At 34.9% G+C, this 24,845-nt stretch overlaps 1 protein-coding gene across 2 annotated transcripts in view; it reads right to left on the bottom strand.

Annotated features, from left to right (window-relative positions):
- Nucleotides 1-24,845, bottom strand: part of CALCRL (calcitonin receptor like receptor) — a 126,624-nt gene that overhangs the window by 32,384 nt on the left and 69,395 nt on the right. Inside the window, exons 2-7 of one of the 2 annotated variants that reach the window (XM_068968752.1) lie at nucleotides 18,011-18,101; nucleotides 16,157-16,248; nucleotides 13,720-13,855; nucleotides 11,178-11,288; nucleotides 10,974-11,086; nucleotides 9,474-9,565 (exon numbers count right to left, since the gene is read on the bottom strand). In XM_068968752.1, coding sequence (XP_068824853.1) covers nucleotides 9,474-9,565; nucleotides 10,974-11,086; nucleotides 11,178-11,288; nucleotides 13,720-13,855; nucleotides 16,157-16,210 — 506 coding nt within the window. In that variant the 5' untranslated portion in view covers nucleotides 16,211-16,248; nucleotides 18,011-18,101. Of the gene's footprint in view, nucleotides 1-9,473; nucleotides 9,566-10,973; nucleotides 11,087-11,177; nucleotides 11,289-13,719; nucleotides 13,856-16,156; nucleotides 16,249-17,769; nucleotides 17,817-18,010; nucleotides 18,102-24,845 lie in introns of those variants that run through there. The other variant, XM_068968753.1, reaches the window with a different exon arrangement.

Raw genomic sequence — 24,845 nt, 5'->3', positions numbered from 1 at the left:
TGGACTAATAAGAAAGAACAAAAGTGATAACTGTGCCAGTAATAGTGTTTTCTAAATGAGACTCTTTACTTAACAATGCATGCATATCATCTCAGTTACAATATAGATACTAATAGAATCTGCATTTTAAAGATGTGAAATTGATGATTAGAGAAATTAAAGAAGTTATTGGATGCTAGGCACCAAGAAGCTGATGAAGGTAGAATCTGAGACCAGATATGCCTGTTTAGAGAACATACTCTTAATCACTCACCTGTAATGAAGAATGTCTAAAACAGAAAAGGGCATTTAGAATGCTACACCTAGGTCAAACTTGACCCCGGTTTCTCATGTTTTATCTAAAGCCTGAGTTTGTCTAATAAAAAAGAAAAATGAATCTGAAGCTTTGCTTCTTTCTGGTCAAATTCTCCATTTTTAAAAGATAAAGACAAAATTACTAAGCCAAAGAGAAGTACACAGATGAATAGGAACCCTTCGTAACTTAATTAACTATGTAGAATATAAGTAAAACTAGGCATTGAATTAGATAATCTCTTCATTTCTTATCTTACAGTTTCTGCTTGTTCAAGTTCTGCCCTTTATTCAGCACTTGTTTCATTGAGTTTATCACCTTAGGAATATTGTGATTCTATGAGTCACATGAGTCTTTCCTTCAATGTCTTCCCACAGCTCTTTGTTGCTCCACAATAATTTTTTTTATTGTTTCTGTTTTTTTATTTTGTATTACTGACTCTATACATGGACATCACCAGATGGTCAATACCAAAATCAGATTGATTATATTCTTTATAGCCAAAGATGGAGAAGCTTTATACAGTCAGCAAAAACAAGACCAGGAGCTGACTGTGGCTCAAATCATGAACTCCTTATTGCCAAATTCAGACTTAAATTGAAGAAAGTTGGGAAAACCACAAGACCATCCAGGAATAACCTAAATCAAATCTCTTATGATTATACAGTGGAAGTGACAAATAGATTTAAGGGATTAGATCTGATAGACTGAGTGCCTGAAGAAGTATGGACAGAGATTTATGATATTGTACAGGAGGTTATGATCAAGACCATCCACAAGAAAAAGCAATATAAAAAGGCAAATGGTTGTCTAAGGAGGCCTTAAAAATAGCTAAGAAAAGAAGAGAAGTGAAAGGCAAAGGAGAAAAGGAAAGATACACCCACTTGAATGCAGAGTTCCAAAGAATAGCAAGGCGAGATAAGAAAGCCTTCCTCAGTGATCAATGCAAAGAAATAGAGGAAAACAACAGAATAGGAAAAAGTAAAGATTTCTTCTAGAAAATTAGAGATACCAAGGGAATATTTCATGCAAAGATGGGCATAATAAAGGACAAAAATGGTATGGACCTAACAGAAGCAGAAGATATTAGGAAGAGGTGGCAAGAATACAAGGAAGAACTATACAAAGAGATCTTCATGACACAGATAACCATGACGGTATGATCACTCACTTAGAGCCAGACATCCTGGAGTCTGAAGTCAAGTGGGACTTAGGAAGCATCACTATAAACAAAGCTCATGGAGATGATAGAATTCCAGTTGAGCTATTTCAAATCCTGAAAGATGATGCTGTAAAATTGCTGCACTCAATATGCCAGCAAATTTGGAAAACACAGCAGTGGCCATTGGACTGGAATAGGTCAGTTTTCATTCCAATCTCAAACAAAGGTAATGCCAAAGAATGTTCAAACTATCACACAATTGCACTCATCTCACATGCTAGCAAAGTAATGCTCAAAATTCTCCAAGCCAGGCTTCAACAGTACGTTAACTGTGAAATCCAGATGTTCAAGCTGGTTTTAGAAAAGACAGAGGAACCAGAGATCAAATTGCCAGCATCCGTTAGATCATAAAAAAGCAAAAGAATTTGAGAAAAAAATCTACTTCTGCTTTGTTGACTATGCCAAAGCCTTTGACTGTGTGGATCACAATAAACTGTGGAAAATTCTGAAAGAGATGGAAATACCAGATCATCTGACCTGCCTCTTGAGAAATCTGTATGAAGATGGAGAAGCAACAGTTAGAAGTGGACATGGAACAGACTGGTTCCAAATCAGGAAAGGAGTATGTCAAGGCTGTATATTGTCATCCTGCTAATTTAACTTATATGCAGAGTACATCATGCAAAATGCCAGACTGGATGAAGCACAAGCTGGAATCAAGACTGCCAAGAGAAATATCAGTAACCTCAGATATGCAGATGATACCACCCTTATGGTAGAAAGTGAAGAAGAACTAAAGAGCCTCTTGAGAAAAGTGAGAGACGAGTGTGAAAAAGTTGGCTTAAAACTCAACATTCAGAAAACTAAGATCATGGCATCCAGTCCCATCACTTCATGCAAATAGATGGGGAAACAATGGAAACAGTGACAGACTTTATTTTTTTGTGCTTCAAAATCACTGCAGATGGTGACTGCAGCCATAAAATTAAAAGATGCTTGCTCTTTTGACAGCATATTAAAAAGCAGAGACAGTACTATGTCAACAAAGGTCTGCCTAGTCAAAGGTATGGTTTTTCCAGTAGTCATGTATGGATGTGAGAACTGGACTATAAAGAAATCTTAGTGCTGAAGAACTGATGCTTTTGAAAGTTGATGCTTTTCAACTCTGGTGTTGGAGAAAACTCTTGAGAGTCCCTTGGACTGCAAGGAGATCAAACCAGTCAATCCCAAAGAAAATCAGTCCTGAATATTCATTGGAAGGAGTGATGCTGAAGCTAAACTCCAATACTTTGGCCACCTACTGCAAAGATTGACTCATTGGAAAAGACCCTGATGCTGGGAAAGATTGAAGGCTGGAGGCGAAGGGGTTGACAGAGGATGAGATGGTTGGATGGTATCATTGACTCGATGGATATGAGTTTGAGTCAGCTTCGAGAGCTGGTAATGGACAGGGTAGCCGGGTGTGCTGCAATCCATGGGGTAGCAAAATTCGGACATGACTGAGCAACTGAACTGAACTGAACTATTACATAGATATAATATTAGATGACTAAGTATAATCTACATGCCTACATGACTGATATAGTCTAAGGGCAAAATTTGTTCCTTTTATCATTTATTGAAATATTACTACATGCCAAGTACTTTCTGAATCTTCTCTGCCAATATTTGAAATGATATGACTCATTATAAGGAAACAGGCTAACTGAAAAGCATAAATCAGAATAAGTCCATACTATTAGTAAATGTGAGATGGCAAGATTTGCATATTCTCATTTTTTTAATTACTGTATTTCACTATCCATTAAAATTAACTTGTGCCTGAAATCAAGGATATTGCACTAACTCATCATTAAAGAATCTTTTTTACCACTGGTAGCTTGATAGGGATTGCATTGAATCTATAGATTGCTTTGGGTAGTATGCTCATTTTCACTATATTCATTCTTCCAATCCATGAGCATGGTATATTTCTCCATCTATTTGTGTCATCTTTGATTTCTTTCACCAGTGTTTTATAGTTTTCTATATATAGGCTTTCTGTTTCTTTAGGTAGATTTATTCCTAAGTATATTATTATTTTTGTTGCAATGGTGAATGGAATTGTTTCCTTAGCTTCTCTTTCTGTTTTCTCATTGTTAGTGTATAGGAATGCAAGGGATTTCTGTGTGTTAATTTTATATCCTGCGACTTTACTGTATTCATTGATTTCTGGTGGAGTCTTTAGGGTTTTCTATGTAGAGGGTCATGTCATCTGCAAACAGTGAGAGTTTTACTTCTTCTTTTCCAATCTAGATTCCTTTTATTTATTTTTCTGCTCTGATAGCTGTGGCCAAAATTTCCGAAACTATGTTGAATAGCAGTGGTGAGAGAGAGCACTCTTGTCTTGTTCTTGACTTTAAGGGAAATGCTTTCAAATTTTTACCATTGAGGATAATGTTTGCTGTGGGTTAATCATATATGGCTTTTATTATGTTGAGATATGTTCCTTCTGTGCCTGCTTTCTAGAGGGTTTTTATCATAAATGGATATTGAATTTTGTCAAAGGCTTTCTCTGCATCTATTGAGATAATCATGTGGTTTTTATCTTTTAATTTGTTAATGTGGTGTAACACATTGAGTGATTTGTTAATACTGAAGAATCCTTGCATCCCTGGGATAAAGCCCACTTGGTCATGGTGTACGATCTTTTTAATATGTCATTGGATTTTGAGAGCTAGAATTTTGTTAAGGATTTTTGCATCTATGTTCATCAGTGATATTGGCCTGTAGCTTTCTTTTTCTGTGGCATCTTTGTCTGGTTTTGGTATTAGGGTGATGGTTGCCTCATAGAATGAGTTTGGAAGTTTACCTTCCAATTAGAATAAATAACTTCACAATTTGTATGGAATTAAAAAAAAAAAAAAACCTCAAATAGCCAAAGCAATCTTGAGAAAGAATGGAACTAGAGGAATCAAGCTGCCTGACTTCAGGCTATATTACAAAGCAACAGTCATCAAGACAGTATGGTACTGGCACAAAGACAGAAACATAGATCAATGGAACAAAATAGAAAGCCGAGGTATATCCACGCACCTATGGACACCTTATCTTTGACAAAGGAGGAAAAAATATACAGTGGAGAAAAGACAATCTCTTTAACAAGTGGTGCTGGGAAAACTGGTCAACCACATGTAAAAGAATGAAACTAGAACAGTTTCTAGCACCATACACAAAAATAAACTAAAAATGGATTAAAGATCTAAATGTAAAACCAGAAACTATAAAACTCCTAGAGGAGAACAGGCAAAACACTCTCTGACATAAATCATAGCAGGATTCTCTATGACCCACCTCCCAGAGTAATGGAAATAAAAGAAAAAATAAACAAATGGGACCTAATTAAACTTAAAAGCTTTTGCACAAGGAAGGAAACTATAAGCAAGGTGAAAAGACAGCCTTTGGAATGGGAGAAAGTAATAGCAAATAAAGCACCTGATCAAGAATTAATCTCAAAAATATACAAGCAACTCCTGCAGCTCAATTCCAGAAAAATAAGCAACCCAATAAAAAAATGAGCCAAAGAACTAAACAGACATTTCTCCAAAGAAGACATACAGAAGGCTAACAACCACATGAAAAAATGCTCAACAGCATTCATTATCAGAGAAATGCAAATCAAAACCATGATGAGGTACCATCTCACCCCAGTCAGAATGGCTGCTATCCAAAAGTCTATAAACAATAAATGCTGGAGGTGTGGAGAAAAAGGAATCCTCTTACACTGTTGGTGGGAATGTAAACTAGTATAGCCACTATGGGAACAGTGTGGAAATTCCTTAAAAAACTGGAAATAGAACTGCCTTATGACCCAGCAATCCCACTGCTGGGCATACACACTGAAGCACCAGAAATGAAAGAGACACATGTACCCCAATGTTCATCACAGCACTGTTTGCAATAGCCAGGACATGGAAGCACCTAGATGTCCATCCAGATGAACAGATAAGAAAGCTGTGGTACATGTACACAATGGAATATTACTCAGCTATTAGAAAGAATGCATTTGAATCAGTTCTAATGAGGTGGATGAAACTGGAGCCTATATACAGAGTGAAGTAAGTCAGAAAGAAAAACATCAATATAGTATATCAATGTATATATATGGAATTTAGAAATTTAGTAATGATGAGCCTGTATGTGAGATAGCAAAAGAGACACAGATGTAAAGAATAGACTGTTGGACTGTGGGAGAAGGCGAGGATGGGATGATTTGAGAGAACAGCATTGAAACACGTATATTAACATATGTGAAATAGATTACTAGTCCAGGTTCGATGCATGAGACAGGGTGTTTGGGGCTAGTGCTCTGGGATGACCCTGAGGGATGGGATGGGGAAGGATGTGGGAAGGGGGGTTCAGGATGTGGAACACATGTACGCCCATGGCTGATTCATGTCAATGTATGGCAAAAGCCACCACAATATTGTAATGCAATTAGCCTCCAATTTTTAAAAAAAATTAATTAAATAAAATAAAAGCTGAAAAAAATTTTAAAAATAGAATCTTTTTTAGTTCACTTTGGAAAATGAATAGTTAACTGTAGTTTCATGATAAACTCTAAAAATAAGCAATGTAATTAGTTGAAATTCTTAATTTTTCTGTTATGTAGAGGGCAAGAACCAAACTCAATATATTGGCAAGAAATTTATTTGCTAATGAGGTTTTGCCTGTGTAGCATGCTGCAATCTTTCTTTTAAAGCTTAGAGATTTGTGGCTTTTAACACACACACACACACACACACACACATATACATACATATACATTGCATATAGTATTCTTGATTTTTTTTTAAAGAAAACCTGTGTGGTGGATTCATGTCAATGTATGGCAAAACCAATACAGTATTGTAAAGTAAAAACATAAAATTAAAAAATATATATAAATAAAGTAAAAAGAAAAGAAAACCTGATTTTCTTCTGAAAAAAAATAAAGTTTATTAATATGTTGAACATGAATACCATATTTGGGACAACATTAATTTTTTAACTTCTCTTTTAAAATGAGAAATGGGTCTACAGTGATAGAAATGACAGTTTATTTTGAGCAAGAACTTTTTGATAATTTGTTACAAATTATCTAGAGATTGTATCATAATTTCTGTTTTTGGAAATTTGTGCCTTCTTAAGAACCTTCAATATGAATTACTTTGGGGAATTTTAATGGCAAATAAACTCAATTGGCAATTGAATTCAAATGGCAATTAAATTTTAATGGCAATTTCAATTAAATTAATTGTAAATTTAATTATTTAGGAAATGTTTTCCATATTTGAGGTAAAAATTCTCTTCAATTTATTTTGATACATTTTTATACAGTTTTGGAAGAAAGTCACATTTTAAAATGTCCAAAAATGTTGAATTAATTTTCTTCAGTGGAATTTTTTTAGTTTCTAATGATGCCTAGATAATGTCTTAAATCAAAAGTGCCATTAAAAGTCCCCAAAGCAATTCATATTGAAGGTTCTTAAGAAGGCACAAGTTTCCAAAAACAGAAATTATGATACAATCTCTCGACCCTATGATTTTGAACCCGTGAAAGATAATCATTGGGTTCATATGTTATTTGCTGTATTTTGAATTGTGATGAGTTATGTCAAGGCTATGGTTTTTCCTGTGGTCATGTATGGATGTGAGAGTTGGACTGTGAAGAAAGCTGAGTGCTAAAGAATTGATGCTTTTGAACTGTAGTGTTGGAGAAGACTCTTGAGAGTCCCTTGGACTGCAAGGAGATCAAACCAGTCCTTTCTGAAGGAGATCAGCCCTGGGATTTCTTTGGAAGGAATGATGCTAAAGCTGAAGCTCCAGTACTTTGGCCACCTGATGTGAAGAGTTGACTCCTTGGAAAAGATTCTGATGCTGGGAGGGATTGGGGGCAGGAGGAGAAGGGGACGACAGAGGATGAGATGGCTGGACGGCATCACCAATTCAATGGACATAAAAGTGAAAGTGAAGTCGCTCAGTCATGTCCAAATCACCGACTTGATGGACGTGAGTTTGAGTGAACTCCGGGAGTTGGTGATGGACGGGAGGCCTGGCGTGCTGTGATTCATGGGGTCGCAGAGTCGGACACGACTGAGCACCTGAACTGAACTCAACTGTGGGCTAAAAACTGGTGTTCCAGTTAAAAATGAACCTAACATCCAGTTATCTAATAACTTTTGGATTTGAATTATTTTGATGTGCTATTACTGTAGTCGGTTCTGAATCATGTTCCAAGATACATGTTGAAGAAGATGAAGGAGGAGGAGAAGGAGTAGGAGAGTAGGGGGTAGGGAGAAGGAGAGCAGGGGAAAGAAGAGAGTAAGAGAGAGACGACGAGAGTGACAGTAGTGATGATACAGTGAAGTGCACTTTCTCTTCACACTACATTCTGTGATTCTGCTCCTGATCATATTTATGAAGACCATGTTAATGTATAAGATAATGCATGCATGTTTTAGATTTTACTTTCCTATCAATTTAAAAAATCACAGCTAATGGATGGAATTAAGAAATTAGAAGAGGAGGGTAAAATGGGAATTTAGGATTAACAGACAACACTACTATACATAACAGAACAATAATGTCCTACAGCATAGGGAACTATATTCAGTATTTTGCAATAACCTCTAGTGGGAAAACATCTGAAAAGAATATATGTGTATACTGATGTTGTTCAGTCGCTCAGCTGTATCCAACTCTTTGCGACCCCATCCCATGGACTGCAGCACGTCAGGTTTCCCCATCCTTAATGGTGAGAGATGGTATGTGTATATATAAGTATGCATCTCCTGGAGATGATGAGAGATGGTGTGTGTGTTTGTATATATTTGGGCTTCCCTGGTAGCTCAGCTGGTAAAGAATCTGCCGGCAATGCAGGAAATCCCAGTTCGATTCCTGAGTCGGGAAGATCCTCTGGAGAAGATATAGACTGCCCACTCCAGTATTCTTGGGCTTCCCTGGTGCTCAGATGGTAAAGAATCTGCTTGCAATGCAGAAGACCTGAATTCAAACCCTGGGTCGAATCTAAGTGACTAAGCACAGCATAGAACACGTATATATATTGTATATATACATGCCTACATACATACAGGCTTCCCAAGGAGGGTGTTAGTGGTAAAGAAACTGCATGCCAATGCACGAGACAGACAAAAGAGATATAGTTTGGATCCCTGGATCAGGAAGATCCTCTGGAGAAGGGCATTGCAACCCACTCTAGTATTTTGGCCTGGAGAATCCCATGGACAGGGGAGCCTGGTGGCTACAGTTCATAGTGTCACAAAGAGTCAGACATGACTGAAGTGACTTAACATACATTGCCACATGCATATATATATATATATATATATATACACACACACACACACACACACATATATGTACATATAACTGAATCACTTTGCTGTATACCTGAAATACTGTAAATCAACTATATTTCTATTAAAAAATAAATTGGAACTGGCTTTCCCTCCAGCTCCCAAAAGAATAAACTGAAAGTAAAATTCAAAGCATAATTTAGCTATTTTAAAGATTATCCCCCCAACACCAGGAAAATTAACCTAACCACAAATATTGAAATTATTATTTTTAATAGTGTATATTAAAAGTCATTGTTATTTTTTGCACAAAATACAGTTCTTACAACGTACTATGTATGCTGATAGTAAAATTGACCAAGAAGTTGAAAATTTAATTGGGCAGACCTCTAATATTTCACAATTTCCAAAGCAAATACAGATAGGTTTGCATATTGGTTTTGTTCCTTTCTTACTGCATGACAAGTTAAGCTTCAGATAGTTCATCAATCTCCTTTCTCTATATTTTATAAAGTCAAGACAGAGTCAACATATTTAAAATTATTTTAAATATCAATTTATTTTAAATATTACAAATCATCTATATTTCATGTATTTTATCAGCACATGACATAAACATGGATATGACACTGCATTCACCAAAGATAATCAGTAAATTAAAAAAATATTTTCATGTACTTACTTGAAATAAAAGAATATGCCAAGTGAGATAAGCAGTGATGCAATAGACAATACATGTCCAATTATAGTCAGGTAAAACAAATTCAGTGCAGTCTGCAATTTGTATGAATAAAACATTAATTAATGCTAATATCAATGCTATAGTTCTACATGTGTATAAGCCCCAAATCAATAAAATAACATCTGTTTTTAAAAACATGTGATCTGATAACCTAAGCCTTTAGCAAGCAAGCCAGTAAGTATTTGAATACACCTTGAATGAAGAATATCTATAAAAATTTATCAGGTGATATCAAAATTTATAAATTGCTCTTTTTATTTAAGAAATTAGAAGTCATATTAAACATATGAAGAAATAAATTTATTGATCTAGGTTTATAAAATGTGAAACCAGCATTTTAAACTTTAGAAGACATTGACAATTTTCACTCCATCAGTTTGTGCACCTTAAATTGATGATTTTTGTTTGTTTAATTTAAATGCCAGGTAAGGCTTCTTTCCCAACTAGGTTTCTTTTTTCCATTTGACAAACTTGATACTCCAAAACAAATCTCAATATAATAACGTATAGGAGCCTCTGATCTGTACAAATAAATTATTTTTCTTGGTTTTAACTTTATCTCTTTGATTTTTTGTCTTTATTCTATTGTAACTTACCATTTTAATGTGTATTTATATATATATGTTCAAACCCTTCTCTGAATAAATAAAGAGTACATGATTAATAATGAGAGCTGGCAGTTATCGAATGCTTACCATAGGCTTGTTAGTTTTCTAAATATTTCCCTTGTATTTAGTCAATTCCTATGAAAACCTTGAGGATGGGCTCATTATCCTCATTTTAGATGGGAAGAGACTGAGGCAGATGTTCTAGTTTGCCCAGGGTCACAGTAGATAAAGAGCAGAAACAGGAAGTGAGAAACCAGAACTCAGTTTTAATCGCTGTGACAAACAGCCTCCACACACACACGTGTGCAGATACGTGCAGGCACTCTGTATTGAAACGGTATTGTTGTGACGAACTGTGCTAACCTTGACTTTAATGTATGATGGACGTTAAAAGTGGGAATGCCAGTAAGGGTGAACTAACAGCCAGTCAGTATGAAAGTCTTTGGTTGGGATGGATAGGTCTGTTTAAACCCCCCTGGGCTTGTCTTGTTCTCTTGAGCACAATTCCTGAGTGTAACTAGAGGAGTTCCACCACAAATGAACATTTCTTTTTTCTTACACTTTTAAACTATGTTTACTTTGGAAAATTCTAAACTACAGTACTGAGACATTGACTTGGAAATAGACAAATACCTAGCTGGATTGCTTCTTCAGTGTAATGACTAAATCTATAATAATTATTTCTATGAAGATATTTTTCTTGACTGTTTTTATGAAAAGGCTTTACAGTGGAATGAATGAACACTAGCTAAATTTTCTCTGATATTGTATCAGTAACTAACTTTTAAAGTAGATAGTGTAAATTCAGTTTGAATTTATGATTATTACGTACCTTCACTTTCTCATGTGTGTTAACATTACACTGGGTATAATTTGTCCATGTTCTGTTGCTTGCTGGATGTCTAAACCAGTTTCCATCTTGGTCACAGATTTTTGTAACTTTTTCTTTAAAATTTAAAAGGAAATAGTAATTTAGTTAACCAAGGGTTTATTAAATGGATGTCAAAGAGATTTGTATATGAATTTCTACTTTTACCTGAAGGATCAAAATCCTGAAAGTAATCAGGGCAGTGCTGCATTGATTCCGTTCCTGCAGCAACATCATTCCAGCACAGCCATCCATCCCAGGTTCTGTTACAATAAATGCCTTAAGGAGAAAGTAAAAATCAGGGCTTACTAACCTCTCTCTAGTTATACAGAAACACATGAAGTCTTCATGGTTAACTCACACTAACAGGGAATACAGACTGTCTACTGAAAATGAAGACATCATATAAGATCTTTATAACAATTACTTGGATTATTCACAAGGTAATTATTAGAATAACTAATTGTTAAATTTAGAAATATCTAAACAAATATATGTTTAGCTTTAATTCTCATTCTCAAAGGTAGCTATTTATCCAATAAATTACGTGGTCTTTGCTGGTTTTCCTTAACCATTAAGTATTGGTTAATTAGTGTCCCTATTTTTGAAATTCAAAAAATATGGGAAATTGGAAATGTGTTCTATTTTAGAAACTGTATTCTTAGGGCAAGTTATAGTATTTTTTGAAGTGAACAAATGAACATTCTAATATTTCCTATTTTACCATATTAACCCTGATACACACTTATTTAGGGCCCTCCACCAAATTCTAGCTCTTATTTTCCTTTTTTTTTTTTCAAATGAAATAAGTGTTTAATCTCACATTCTTTTCTTACCTACACTAAGAGCAAAAACTTCTTACATGAAAAAAAGTTTAAAGGCATAGAGAAATAAAATGACTAAAACTTTCTAAAGTTATCTAACAGTCTGTAATCAAAGAGGGTAATTTTTTGCCATAAGCACACATAGAAACTTGAGTGTTGCATGAGCTGTTTATTAATATTGACAGATTTGCACAGCAATCTCAGAATCAATCTAGGCCTCACAGCAATAGAAAACATTCTATCGGCCTGAAAATCTAAATATTTCTAAAAAAATAAAACTCATATAGTCTGTTTTCCCTCCTGTGATTTTCAAACTCTTTATTTAAATAGCTTGCATCCACATTATTACCATATAAAATGCATTTTGAGGCCTGTCAGAGAAAATCTTCCTGATCCCATTTTAGAAAGCATTTTAGACAAGTCTTTACAGAGCTCCAAAAGATTCCACAACACTGACTACATGATAGACGGAAAGGTCTAGAATTTTCCCAGCTGTGTTATATGGTGTTTGAGTGAGACATGAAAAAGTTTTCGGTTAAAAAAAGTTTTTGTGGTCAAATAGATTTGGAAAACACAAAGTTAAACACATTTCTTTATTACAGGGTTTTTTACAGTATTTAAAACTATAGAGAACATTATGAATCTCCAAGAGGAAGTTTATTATGTAGTGATCTTGAACTTAATCACAAAATTATTTTATTATAAAACTCTCATAAATATATTCCTATTATTAAGAAATTAGATTTGAAGCTAGCTTGCACACATATCTAGATCATTTGGAAGGCATTAATTCAATAATTTAAAGCTAATAACACTTAGACTTTAAGGGAATAAAGTGAGAGGCCAGATCAGTTAGCACAGAATTTGTATACAGATTTTAACTATTTGATAATGCAGTTCCTACTGAACTAATATCAGATAGTTTATCATTGTCTGACATATTTTAGAGATATGTTTTAACTGGATATATATTGTAATAAAAATATTTGGACAGATATATCAAATTGCTTTGATATATATTGGTTAGATTAAGATTCCAAGAGTTGTCAATATGGAAAAATTGCTTTTTTTCCTCTTTCTCACAAGCAAGTTAATTTTGACATTTAAAAAAATTAACAGTAACCTACTTTTAACATATTATGTGTATAACAAACATGTTTTATACTAGAAATATTTTCTCCCCAAATTAAATTGTTTCTACTGATTTAAAAATATCTAACGTCTTTATGTTTTTCTCTGTTTCATTAAGAGTTTTGCATTTTATAAATTAAAGATAATCCTGTCTTTAAGGTTGCCAGGTAAAAAACATGGTGTTTTCATGCTTTGGGTTTCGTTTTTGGTTTTGCTAAATTTTGCAACTCTACTTGTGCTACTCAGAATTAAGGCATATATGTGACACTTAGTAGGCCTTCAATAAATCTTTCAGAAATACCTTAAAAATATCTAATGGAAACAGAAATTCACGGATTTCATTAGCTTTGCTACCAAATGTACTATACATAGTATGTGTTATGCAAAAACAAATTGTCATTTTATTAAGCTTCTATCAAGAAGTTTGTGAAAAAAAGAAATATAGATCACATAAACTGAAGATCGACTGTCACTGATTTAATTCAAGACACATACTTATTTTATATTTTAAATATCTTTATACTATAAAAAATACTAAAAATATCCCTGTCACATATATTTTTATTAGAATTTTTAAAAAGAATAAGATAAGTTACATAATAAAATGTTCTTCACAAATAATTAAAACTGCACATATACTAGAAAAACTAGCAACTAACTCATTTTTAAGAAGGAACCTAAGAGACCGGCAATGATGTAATGGGGTAGTTTTCTTATAAACTATATCAAATGCATTTAAAATTAGTCATGTTTACCTTCTGTTTGTTGAACAGGGTCTTGCATAATTTTCTGGTAACATTCATATTGAGCTGTCATGATTTTATTTCTAGTAACACCCAGCTGAATTAAGTCATCGGGATTCTCTTCTTCGGATTCCGCTATAACAAGAATCTAAGGAATTAAAGAAAATAAAATTTCAGAATTGTGAGAATGTTAGAGACAGTCTCTCACAGTGAAAAATAGTAAGTGCAGTGATGTGCTGCATGGTCAACAGGCTCTGGGGGGCACTTCTTGACTTTCAGTGTTTGCCAGTTTCCATGGTGTAAATATCCCCACCTCATCAATATCCAACCACCACAAAGAGCTGCCAGTGGCAGCACTGGGAAGTACAGGCCACAGTTCCCCCTCAGAGCCTGTGGGGGCCAGCTCCAGGCCAGCTTTCTGGAATGCAGGCAGCTCTACTCAAACTCCACCTCTACTTTTTAACCTGGCAATGTGGAAAAGATATTTAACCTCCACCCCGGCACACAGCCCCACCAAAACCTCTGCTTTCTTATTGTAAAATGGGTTAAAATAGTATCAAGATAACAAAGGGGAAGTATCTGGCACATGGTAAATGCTCAAATTTGTTGCCATTTTTATATGTACATTTTGATAAAATAATGAAAGTTCATTTATGCTGTTGGTTAATAGAATTGTATGCACATCAATAAATGTTTTAGACAGGTCTATATTTATATTCTTCCACTTTAGTAGTAGTATTTTAACCTTCACTTACACTTTAATTTCTATATGACTTTTTTTCCTTGTTTCACAGCATGAAGCCTATATACACCTCTCTTCAACTTTATTTCTTCTTCGCTTTTGCATTATTCCTATCTATTTTCCATAAACAGTTATCTTTCTATTCCTGTGTTGATTCCTTATTCTTAATTTTCTTACTGCTGTTCTCTAGCAGTAAGTTGAATTTAATTTAAATGTAAAATAAATACTAATAGTCCCTCAGTGTATGACATCACTCTAGTTTTCCCCATCACCTCACCACCATTCAACATTAACTTTTTCATTCTTAGATTGGTTTTAATTTCTTAACAAAGATTTATGGAGTTGTTGTGCTGCATATATTAAAAATGGAAATTTACAACATCAAGGAAAAATATTTTTCTCCTATTCTCAGTTTTTAGAATTGCATAAAACCAATATCATTTTTATTCTTACTTTAAAAGCCAGATATGCATGTTGTCTGAATGAATTCAAGAGAAACGGTCCCAATTCCTTAAATTACAATAATCAGGTTGGTAATCTGTTACAGAATTACCTGCAGGGACCCAGCTTTGGCCCGTGCAGCTCATTGGCAGGCTCAGTTGAGGGTAGGAGCCAGAGAAACAGGACTCCTCTTTCTTGAATTCTAGTCTGTTTACCTAAGATAACATCTGAGAAGCGTAGAATTTGGGCTGCTCCTAGACTTGAGAATGTTTTTAAATACAAATGCTAACAGGAATGTAGTCATGCTTTTTTCCCATTTAAGTTTTCTATATTTTTCTTGAGTCTCTTTGCTTGACTCTTCCTGGGGTTTACTTGGAAACACCACAGGAAAATTATTTGCTGGCACAGAGTTAGACGAGATTATGTCTCTCAGTTTCTCATGCATATGATAAGAGTATTTTGTTGTTGTAGTAGTAAGAGTATAGTCATTGCTTTAATAAGGGAGAAAGATGGGAACAAAATATTTCTGAAAATAAAAATAACATTAAATGTATAAAGCATACAGCCCCTCTAGTAGAGCAATTGCTTTTTAGTCATCTTCAGTCCCCCCTCCACTTCCAGCCCCACCTCCCCTGCATATACATGCAGAGGCATGCAGGAGTGCACATACTCACATACACATCTGCCCCAAACTTAGCATCAATGCCTGTCAGAAAACGGACATTTCATACTTATTTGAATGAATGGATGAGGAAATTAATTTAAAACATAGTGATTGGTTCCAAAATGCTTTTCAGTCAATACAAGTCAATCAGTTGGCAGAATGGGAAGAAAATCAACAGGCTGGAATTGCTTTTTTAACGTAGCTAACTCAGAATCAGCAGGTCTGATTGAAAATATTTCATCTATTATGTATGACTGTGCTATGCAGCCATTCCTTTTTTTTTTTTTTTTCAAACTCTGGTAATTACTTTCCTCTGGTTTCGGCACTGCTGTGTCTATCATACTTCCTCACTTTGATACCACCCCTCCCAATGCAACATAATACTAGGGTGCCTGTTACAGGACTAAATGCCTAAAAAGGTACACTGAAAGAAAATGAATTATTGCTGTGTTCATTAGATATAAAAGTGTACTTTATTTATGCATCAAATAACTATATGTATGTAATTTTGTGTTATTAACCATTATCAATGATGGGTATATTAGAAGTTAAAACAGAAATAATCATAGGTAGGAGGATACATTAAACAAATTTATGCTTACCATGAAAAAAAGCAAGAGGAACAGAAAAGACAGGAAAAACTTTTTCTCCATCATTAAAGCCAAAATGAAATATGCTATATATACAAATCAAACTGCAATAGAAAACAAAAAATATAATTCAGCAATATATATGAAGTAAATATACATGGCTCTCAATGGAAATTTCTTTTAAACCTCATGATAAAAAATTAATAAATAAATAAAAACTACATGATAATTCTGCCTTAAGGATTTAACAGTTTTATGAATTACAAATATTAAAAACATCATAAAGTACTAAAGAGCTAAATTAAATACATTTTAATTTAATTTAGTTAATTTTTCAAGCAGGAAATCCTCTTACAGATGTAATTTTAAAAAATTAGAAATCATCTTCTTTTTGTTTGTTTCTGTCAAACATCAACATGATTCAGCCCGTAGGTATACATATGTCCCCTCCCTCATGAACCACCCCGTTCCACCCCTCTAGGTTGTTACAGAGCCCAGGTTTGAGTTCCCTATGTCATACAGCAAATTCACACTGGTAATTTATTTTACATATCCTTAAATTTACCAAAACTTGGATTAAAAAATTAGAATAAAATAATAAAAAGTATCAGAGTAAAGTCTCACAAGACATAAAAGCACTTTTGATAGCATGCTGCTGCTGCTGCTGCTGCTGCTAAGTCACTTCAGTCGTGTCCGACTCTGTGTGACCCCATAGACGGCAGCCCACTAGGCTCCTCTGTCCCTGGGATTCTCCAGGCAAGAATACTGGAGTGGGTTGCCATTTCCTTCTCCAATGCATGAAAGTGAAAAGTGAAAGTGAAGTCACTCTCACTTTCACTTTGATAGCATATTTTACTATAAAGCTTATTTATTTCCAATAATTATTCATCTTATTTTTAATTTTATGACTCTTCAGCAATTTAAGGGAAAAATTGAATTTGGGCCCATTCTTTGAAAGCTAGAATCCATAAGTCATAAAAAAATGGACTTTTGTTTTAATAGAAAGTACTCTTCACTGAAGGATTCACTTTTTATAATAAAAATAGTTCCCTAACCCATCTATATTATTAAAATGAGTTTAAAGGATATGGAAAATAGCAAATAAAAATATTTCTGTCAAGTGTTTGTAATGTTAGATATAGATCCCTGCTAACTTCTTAATTCTAAGAGGCAAATACCGCAGGAATAAAGTGTTGGCACTTACTCTCCAAAAGTTCCATCACCAATCTACTCTGGTAACATTTTTATGAAATATAAATGACCATGGTTTAGTCATATAATATATTTGTTTAGCTGAATTAAAAACATTTTTCAAAGGAGATAAAAACCAATACAGTATTATAAAGTAGAATAAAGTAAAAATAAAAAGTTAAAAAATAAATAAATAAATAAAATCCTTAAAAAAAAATCTAATCAATAAATATTTGCCAGTGAACTATATGAACTTAGATTTAATTTTGTTAGGAAATGTGTTGTGATTCCTATTACAGGGCAAATGTTAGAATAAGAATTATAAAAATCTTTTCTTCATTTTATTTATCATTTGTATTACTGCATGCAATGAGAGCACACCATTAACTAGCACACAGAATCTATGCCACTGCTTGACCTCATCAATGACTTACCTAAAAGAAACTTCTCTTTTTATTGTAGCAGTCTTCCAAATAATGTTTTCTTCTCAGTCAGCTACACTGACTTAAAAAAATACAATGAAAAAACAAAGTATTACATTGAATTTAGATTTAAAAAATCATGTTGTAATAGAAAATAATGAATCAAAGTTTTTGCAATTTAATGATTAATGAGTTGATATTTTAGTTTTTATTACATTGTACCATGAGAAAAATCTAATTTTCTGATACTTACATTCACAATTGTCTCCAGACTCAAATCACATTTTCTCTTGGATCATATTCAAAATTGTCTTGAAGAATGTCTTAAATCTGGAAGTCATGACCTGAAATATTGATATAAAAATTTTATTTCAATGAACGAAATCATTTCCATGATAAATTAAAATTTTCAAAGAAAATGCCACTAGTAAGATGATATTTTTATTAAGCTACTCTGATTTTTTAAAATCTTTTGCTTACAATATTTGAGTTTTGTCACAAATATTTGTCGTTTTCCATCATGTGGAGAAGTTTATGTCAATTTTCATTTATCCAGGATGGTTGAAACACTGAACAATTGACTATTTTACTTAAGAAAATATCAAAAAAGTAGAATACAATAAAATAATTTTCAAATTAAACTGTTTTTCAAACTTCCCTCGAATAATCTGAGCTTTCCTCGTGGCTCAGATGATAAAGAATCTATCTGTAATGTGGGAAACCTGGTTTGATCCCTGGGTTGGGAAGATCCCCTGGAGAAAGGAATGGCTACCCATTTTATCTAATATTTATTGGAATGTGTTAGTCTTGCTTATATAAATCTAATTCCCTAGCTGATATGGTTCCTCACAGACAGAAACCACATTCATCTTTCTTTTCTTTGTGTCTGGAATAAATGAAAAAATGAAGAAATAAAGTACTTTAGGAGCTTAAGCTTACAATCCAGAACACTAATCATAACTATTAGTGAATTATCATTTCTTTTATTAGAAGACTGTAAGTAGTGTTTGTGGAGAAGGCAATGCACCCCACTCCAGTATTCTTGCTTGGAAAATCCATGGACGAAGGAGCCTGATAGGCTGCAGTCCATGGGGTCGCTAAGAGTCGGACACGACTGAACGACTTCACTTTCACTTTTCTCTTTCATGCATTGGAGAAGGAAATGGCAACCCACTCCAGCGTTCTTGCCTGGAGAATCCCAGGGACAGCGGAGCCTGGTGGGCTGCCGTCTATGGGGTCGCACAGAGTCGGACACGACTGAAGCGACTTAGCAGCAGCAGCAGCAGCAGCAAGTAGTGTTTGAATCTATACTGACACTGAAAATTGAGGGGAAACTTCAGCATGTTTACTTTTTTACAAAATAAAAGTCCTTTATTCCATCTTTGAGTTCAGTGGTTGGTTGGGTATTTGGATTGAATGGTGCTGCTGCTAAGTCGCTTCAGTCGTGTCCGACTCTGTGCGACCCCATAGATGGCAGCCCACCAGGCTCCCCTGTCCCTGGGATTCTCCAGGCAAGAACACTGGAGTGGGTTGCCATGTCGTTCTCCAATGCATGAAAGTGAAAAGTGAAAGGGAAGTCGCTCAGTCAGGTCCGCCTCTTTGCGACCCCATGGACTGCAGCCTACCAGGCTCCTCCATCCATGGGATTGAATAAACAGTAGTTTACCGTTCTATCTTTGGAAGTCATAAAGCTTAAGACAAATTTAAAACATTAGTAGCCCACATTTTTTCTGAATTAAATATGTATAAAATACAAAGTTGCAAAGGAAAATGTAAAGGAATATTATTTTATTTGGAAATAAGATTTTTATGAAACAATGCTTTGATGATTTACACAATGCAGGATTAAATTATCCTTAATGTGTATATGGGCTCAAAAATTGAAGGAAAAGTTGCAGCAAAAAACATGTTTGAAGTTTTCCTATATCCAACATATTTGAAAAACATTTCATGCAACACTAGCAGCCATTTTTGTTGCTTAGCTAATGGGTTTCAGAATCAGAGTTCCAAAAAATATCTTAGTGAAATATCTCTTAGTGTTCAAAGGATCATCCTGGCACCAATAATTAAGATGAGTTTATTCAACTCACAAAATATTGATCAGTGCAAGTAATTCCACTTTTATAGCTTTCTTACTTCACCCTATTCCCTAGTGATCTGGAAAGTGGGCTACTAGGAACAAGACTATATTCTGCACTGCATATATTTGTAGCATTCCTAATCAAAGGGGCAGGTTTATGATCCCTGGTTTTATCAAACTTTGAAGCAGCAATTTTGGGTGGCAGTTTCTCAACAACATGGTGGATACTTGTACTCTTTAGATCTGGTAATGTCTATTTCATGCAGTGATCCAATTTGCTTGCATCATCTACCCTACAAAGGATTTATCAAATTTCCTTCCTGGCAGACATATGGCATGAAAATGCTAATGATGGAAGAATCACCCCTTTTACCAATATTCTTACATCTTTCATCAATTCTCACATCAATAATGTAAGAATCATGACTGGGCATACAAATAATGCTACTGCAGATACATCTGAAGGTCAGTTTAGATTAAGCCTCATATTTATGAGTATGGCATGATTATTGTCAGAAGCATGCTTAATTGTATGCCTCAGCTTACATTTAATCATACTGAACCAACTCACTGGTTCTTTGTATACAGCTTCTCATATGTTCATTTAGCAAGTGGTTCTCTCCTCTATGTTTGGCTTATTCCAGATTTATCTTTCCTGAAGTTCACATTATATTAATTGATCAAAGATGTTAAGTAAATCATTGTAAATTTCTCATATCTAGTTAAATTATTTATTGACAACTGAGTTTCATGTTGCTTGCTGAAATATAGTAGGTCCCATTCAATTTTGAAGAGAGATCAAGTACATAATTAAAGGAGGTCAAATTAAATGACTGATTCTGCCAGTGGATTTTTCCAGGTGAGCTCGGGTTTGGTTAACAGGAAAAGCACTGCTTCAAAACTGAGAAAGCTCTAATTTAAACTTTTAAGTCAATCTCTAATCACAGTGGTACTAGCAGTAGTTCTTGGCATTTTCTCTTTTTAACTGCTAACCTAGTCTCTAGATCCTACAAATATTATTATCACATCTCAAAATTAAAATAGAAGATTTGGTTTTACTATTAGAAATAAAATAATTTTCTTTACTGTATATATGAAATAAAAAATAGTTAATAAATAATCTACAAGCTTCTCGCTCCAAGAATCACCAAAATAAAATTTAAATGACTTATTTCATCACAGAAAGAACTTTGACTTAAGACCTCAAATAACTTTTGAAATATAGCTTCCTAATCACTCATAGCTTTGTATAGCATCATTCTGGGTTCATTTCTTAAAATTGCAGTAGATCAGCAACACAAGGCAGTTCTCCGTTTTTTTAACAGTTTTGCATTTCCAAATCCACAAAATTTAACCAATCTTTTTGGCTTGATCAGTGTAAAAAAAAAAAAAGGTTAATTCTACCTAAACATAATAAATCAGTGTGACCTAATCATTTACCAGAACACAAAATCATAAAGCCAGTACCTTTCAAAATTGTTTCTTATTTTCTCAAATTTTTATTATACATGTACACACTTCTCATAAATTTTTCTTAGTAAAAATTCTTATTTTTAGTTGACTCATCTAACCCTAATATTAAAAGTGTATGTCCACTCCAAAATTAAGACCAAAAAAACAACTTTAATCTTCCACTCCTCGATTTCCAAAATATCCTGGATTGTCACAGGCCCTAAGCCATGTTCTTTCCTCCATTTATTTATCTAGTTACTATAAAACTGGCTAACAGAAGCATTTCCCACAAATATCTAATTTGCCATTAAGTATCCCGAACCTTTGTGTGAGCAAAGTGAGGCTGTTTCCTATCCAAGTACATGGTTTCCTTTATGGCATATTAAACAAGCTCCATTTTTCCTGATTCAAAACAAGGAAAAAGCACTCTTCGCTCCCAATATCCTACATGTCTATGGCAAATGTCAACTTCTTTCTCTCATTCACACTGTGTGGAACAGATTGTGAAAAGTGTTCAAGTACAAGATCCTGGTTACTTTTTATTATCTTCTCACTGCTTATTTTTTGGCAAAACCTAAGTCTTTGTGCTAGAATGATTCCTGCTATTACCATCTTTACTTCCACTAGAGTCTTTGAGAAAGAAATGCCCTTATTTCCCCACCCCCATCCTGCCCTGGACTGTTCCTAACACTTTCAATAAATGAAGCAGTAAAAAAATTAAAATATAAAGAGACTTCTCTTTCTTGAAGATCTGTTACTGGAATGTAAGAAACTCAAATTATTAAGCTTTTTTTTTTTTTTAATAGTAAGTCTTGAGGCTTTCATTATTGAATGAACAAGTAACAAATCACTGTTGTAACATACACCAGGGTTCCACAGAGTGTGGGTTAATGGATCACCTGTATCAGAATCATCCCCAGAACTTGCTCAACACATTAGAATGTCTAGGCCCCAGAACAGAAACTCTGAATCAGAATCTTCAGAAGAACTTGGGAGTATTTTTTGTAAGCACCCGAGGAAATTCTTGGCCTGCTACATTTTGGGAGGCACAATACAAACACATCATCCTCATTTGGCCATGCTGAAACCTGGACATACTTATGTTCCTCTGTCTCTAGGTGCTGGCCAAACTATTTTAAAAGTGCTATTAAGTATAAATCAAGCAAAATATTCTGCAGTGTTCCCAGGCACAATTACTACCTCAAAACTTCCAGAGCAAGTTATTCAGATATATATGTTAAAACATTTCATGTAATATAATTATTACTCTATACTATTCATGCTTCTGGATTGTGAGTACATGAAGAATAAGACATGCACCATATTTATTAGGTAGTTAGGACAGGAAAAAGGAGTCCAAAATAGCAGTGGCTAAAAGACAAAGAAGGGAAAAGCCCATGAAAATAGAATAAAGGAAGGGCCGAAGACCAGAGTAAGGACCTCAGGTGAAGCAAACAGCCTTCGGGCAGGCTCAAGGGGAGGAGACAAAAATATATAAAGAGAGGAGCCAAAACTGAGCTGGGGGCTTCTCCTCTCTTCCCATCTTTTGGGTCTGCCCACCCTCATGCCTCAAGGATGTATGTTCCTTTGCTTTCTAAATAAAACTGAGCTATAACAGTGGTCCATCCATCACTTCAAATTTTTGCTGCAGTGACACAGAACCAAGGAAATTACTCCCCAGACATGTTCATCCCTGTGACTTCAAACCCTAGCAAAGTGGAGTATAAAGGGGGTACCCAGATAGTATGTTTTGAGTAGGTTATTTACAAAATGAATTCAATCGAGTTGAAGAAATCTGGTGTTACAGGATGTTCTCAGCTGTCTCAAACATATTATAATTTTCTGACATCTTTAAAAAGTCATTGCCCAGATTGTAATCCAAGAGATTCAGATTAAGTGTGTCTTGATTGCGGCCAAGGGATAAGCTTTTTATCAAGTTTCCTAGGTGATGCAGGAATATGCAACTAGTGTTGAGAACCAGTGGTACAGACAGAATCCTGTGGTAGGCAGAATAACGAGCCTCCAAAGATTCCCATATATAATCCCCAGAATCTGTGATTTTAAGGTAATGGACCTTAAAATAGGAAGATTATCGTAGATTTTCATGAATTATCCTGGTAGGCCTAAACTAAGCCCTTCAAATAGAAGGGGAACATTGGCAAGTCGGTCAGAGCAGTGCAGCAGAAGGAAGGAAGCAGGAGATAACAGCAACAAAAAGGAGTGGATCCACGGTTGCTGGCTATGCCATGCAGGAGCTCGTGTGCTAGGACCAGAAACCAGACTCTAGAGTGACAAAGGTGCCCCTTAAGCTAACAGCCAGCAAGCAAATGTGCACCTCAGCTGTACATCCTCAAGGAACTGAATTTTGCCAACAACCCGAATGCGTCCAGAAGCATATCCTCTCCAGGATCTTCAGAAGAGAACACAGCTCTGCCAACACTTGACTCTGGCCTTGTGAGACTTGAAAGAGAGAAACTCGACAAGCCCACAGGGCTTCTGACCCATAGAGCAGTGAGATAATAAACGTGTTGTTTCAAACTACTAAATTTGTGGCAATTTGTCAGAGCTGTGAGAAAAAACTAACTAGAAATCCTTACCCTTATAAAATATTAATTTTCCCATTAAAACTAAGTGGTAATTTTCTGCTTGCCAACTGGCCAGTCCTTCCTCCTAACTTTAGAATGCAGATCCTTTTCAATTTATGATGGGGCTATGTCCTGATAAATCATAGATTGAAAATATTGTAAGAGGCAAATGCATTTAATACATCTAACATACCAAACACCATAGTTTACTTTAAACATACTCAGAACACTTACATTAGCTTGCAGTTGGGCAAAATCATGTAACACAAATACTATTTTATAATTAAGTGTTGAATATCTCATGTAATGTATTGAATGTGTGTGTCAGTCAATCAGTCATGTCCGATTCTTTGCAACCCCCTGGACTGTAGCCCGCCAGGCTCCTCTGTCCATGGTATTCTCCAAGCAGGAATACTGCAGTGGGTTACCATTTCCTTCTCCAGGGGACCTTCCCAACCCAGGGATTGATCCCAGGTCTCCTTCATTGCAAGCAGATGCTTTACATCTGAGCTACTAGGGAAGCCCAATGTATTGAATACTATACTGAAAGTGAAAAACAAAGTTATATGAGTACAGAATGGTTGTATCAGCTGTTTATCCTCATGATCTTGTGTATGACTGGGAACTTTGGCTCTTTGCCTTGTCCAGAATCACAAGAGAATATCATACCACATATTGCCAGCCTGGGGAAAGGTCACAATTCAAAAGAAAGTAGGGTTTCTACGGAATATGTATTGCTTTCACATTATGATAAAGTCAAACCATGTTAAGTTGGAGACTGTCTGTATATTCATTAATACTGCAAGGCAATCACATTAGCTAAGAGAAGTTCTTTCTAGCTGCTCTTAAATTGCTGTATGATTTTGAGAAAATCAACTCAACTTTTTTCTGCATGGTTTATCCGACTAGAGTCGAGAGTGGATGGCATCACCAACTCGAGGGACATGAGTTTGAGCAAGCTCTGGAAGTGG

This window comes from Capricornis sumatraensis, chromosome 3 (assembly GCF_032405125.1).
Source record: "Capricornis sumatraensis isolate serow.1 chromosome 3, serow.2, whole genome shotgun sequence".
NCBI lineage: Eukaryota > Metazoa > Chordata > Mammalia > Artiodactyla > Bovidae > Capricornis > Capricornis sumatraensis.
Note: the sequence above shows the minus strand (reverse complement) of the source record. Positions and strands in the feature narration are given on the sequence as shown.